Raw genomic sequence first — 1,829 nt, 5'->3', positions numbered from 1 at the left:
GGGGGGGGTAATTATTTTTGTTTTCCTAGGGACAGGAGAAAGATTCATTACTGCAAAGAGTTCTGAACCCAGAGTAGAAAACAGGTGGAACAAAGAACCACCCCCCAACCCACAAAGTCCTGGCCGGCATCCCCAAGTCGCTGACCCAGTTCCACACTGCCCGTGGCCAGAGAGGCCAGGACACTGAACGCCTCAGAGACCGCTCTTTTAGAGCAGGCAGAAAACGCAACTCTAATGATGCCGGGGGCTACTCTCATAAAACCAGCCTCGCACCTAGCTGGCAGATTAGAAATAAAGATCTGATGTCCAGATTTACAGAGGTGACATGTTCTGTATTCTACAAACAAAATCTAGCTCATTAGGGCTTATTTAAAATGGGTGATCAGGTGCCCCCACTGTTTTTAGCCATGCGCTCGCTCAGCTGTATGTGACCACACTGCAGGTACATCTGGGATTGCAAAATCAGAAGCTTGGCTCAGAAAATTTGTTCTTTGGTCTCTCCCTCTTCCCCCTGATGTAAATGATCTTTTCTCCTCTCTGGTGACAACTCCTAGCACCCAAACCTCTCTAAACCAAATACCTTCTCTGCACAGGGCAAGTCTCCCCTGAACTGATCCTCTTAGTTGATTCCTGGTCCTTTCAGTCCCTAAACAATTTGATTCCAGCTAGCCAGGAAGGAGACGTCTTAACTACGAAAAGAGTCATGTAAACTCAAATCAAAACCAAACCAAAGGAGGCTTTTTAATCAGAAAAAGGATCTTTTTAATTTGTATAATTTATTAGAAGCTTCTTAAGAACTATATTTAAGCCAAATATCTACATAAGTTACAACAGAAAAAGACTGACGCCGTAAATACCAAACTGCCAAATAATATACACAGATTTGTCAATGCCCATAAAAAAATGTGAGGGGCTAGGGCCAGGGACTGGATTTCTTTTTACAACAAAATATACAGAATACTAAAAACTAGGCGTTTAGTCCAACTTTTGACAGCGTTTTACAGCTACAAGTTCACATCAAACATAAAACAATTCTCCTTGGGGCCAGAGTCCCAGCCCGAGCCTGGGCGGGCCGGTGGGCGCCAGGGAGGGGGCTCTTCCTTTGTGTCAGTGACAAGTGAGTTCTGTCGAAGAGTCTTTCCTCTCCCCAACCCCGTCCCCGCTGCGATAGAAATCCTGGTATTTACAAGAGAGTCCACTTTGCTGGTGGAGTGCACCCAGAGTGAAGTTTGTGATCTTTAAGTCCAAAGCCATGCCGGCGCAGAGCCCTCTCCAAACTGTGCCCCGCCTGGGCGTGGGAAACCCAGGCGAATTACCTAAGAGACACCCCCCAAAGCTGTTCTCTGTGTCCTGTTTAAAGACTCCTTAAAGAATTGGATTCGCATGGTTGTTTTTATTTTCTTAAAAACAAAACAAAACAATTTTTTTAAAAGGAAGAAAGAAAGAAATAAGACGCCCAGCAGTTTGGCTTTTGTGGGTTTTCCGCCCTTGGTCTACATGGGGACAGATCCTTCAGAAAAGTCGAAGCGCGTGGAGCAGCGGGCGGATGCTCCTCTGTGAGGCAGGCGGCGGGAGCGGTGAGGCGGGGCTCGCGGGACTGGGGCGGTCCGTGGCCCCTCACCAGGTCCGACCGTATAGCAAGGTGGAGCAGGACATGGTGCCGTAGTCCGAGCCCGAGGAGTTCAGGTGGGACAGGCTGGAAACCTGGCCCTGCAGGGCCGCGGGGCTGGCCGCGTGGTGCGCCAGGTCCGGACTCTGGCCCGCGCTGCTGGGCTGGTGGCCCGGGTGTGCTCCCAAGCCCGGGCCGCCGCTGCCCACCGAGATGGCCG

The 1,829-nt window shown here is 50.0% G+C and overlaps 1 protein-coding gene across 1 annotated transcript in view; it reads right to left on the bottom strand.

Annotated features, from left to right (window-relative positions):
* Nucleotides 1–1,617: 1,617 nt before the first annotated feature.
* NKX2-1 (NK2 homeobox 1) overlaps nucleotides 1,618–1,829 on the bottom strand; it is a 2,826-nt gene continuing 2,614 nt past the window's right edge. The window contains exon 3 of the mRNA XM_004698944.1: nucleotides 1,618–1,829. Coding sequence (XP_004699001.1) covers nucleotides 1,618–1,829 — 212 coding nt within the window.

The sequence above is a fragment of the Echinops telfairi genome, unplaced genomic scaffold (assembly GCF_000313985.2).
Source record: "Echinops telfairi isolate 266 unplaced genomic scaffold, ASM31398v2 ScPeMD7_18;HRSCAF=68, whole genome shotgun sequence".
NCBI lineage: Eukaryota > Metazoa > Chordata > Mammalia > Afrosoricida > Tenrecidae > Echinops > Echinops telfairi.
The sequence above is the reverse complement of the archived record's forward strand: the minus strand, read 5'-3'. Positions and strand labels throughout refer to the sequence as shown.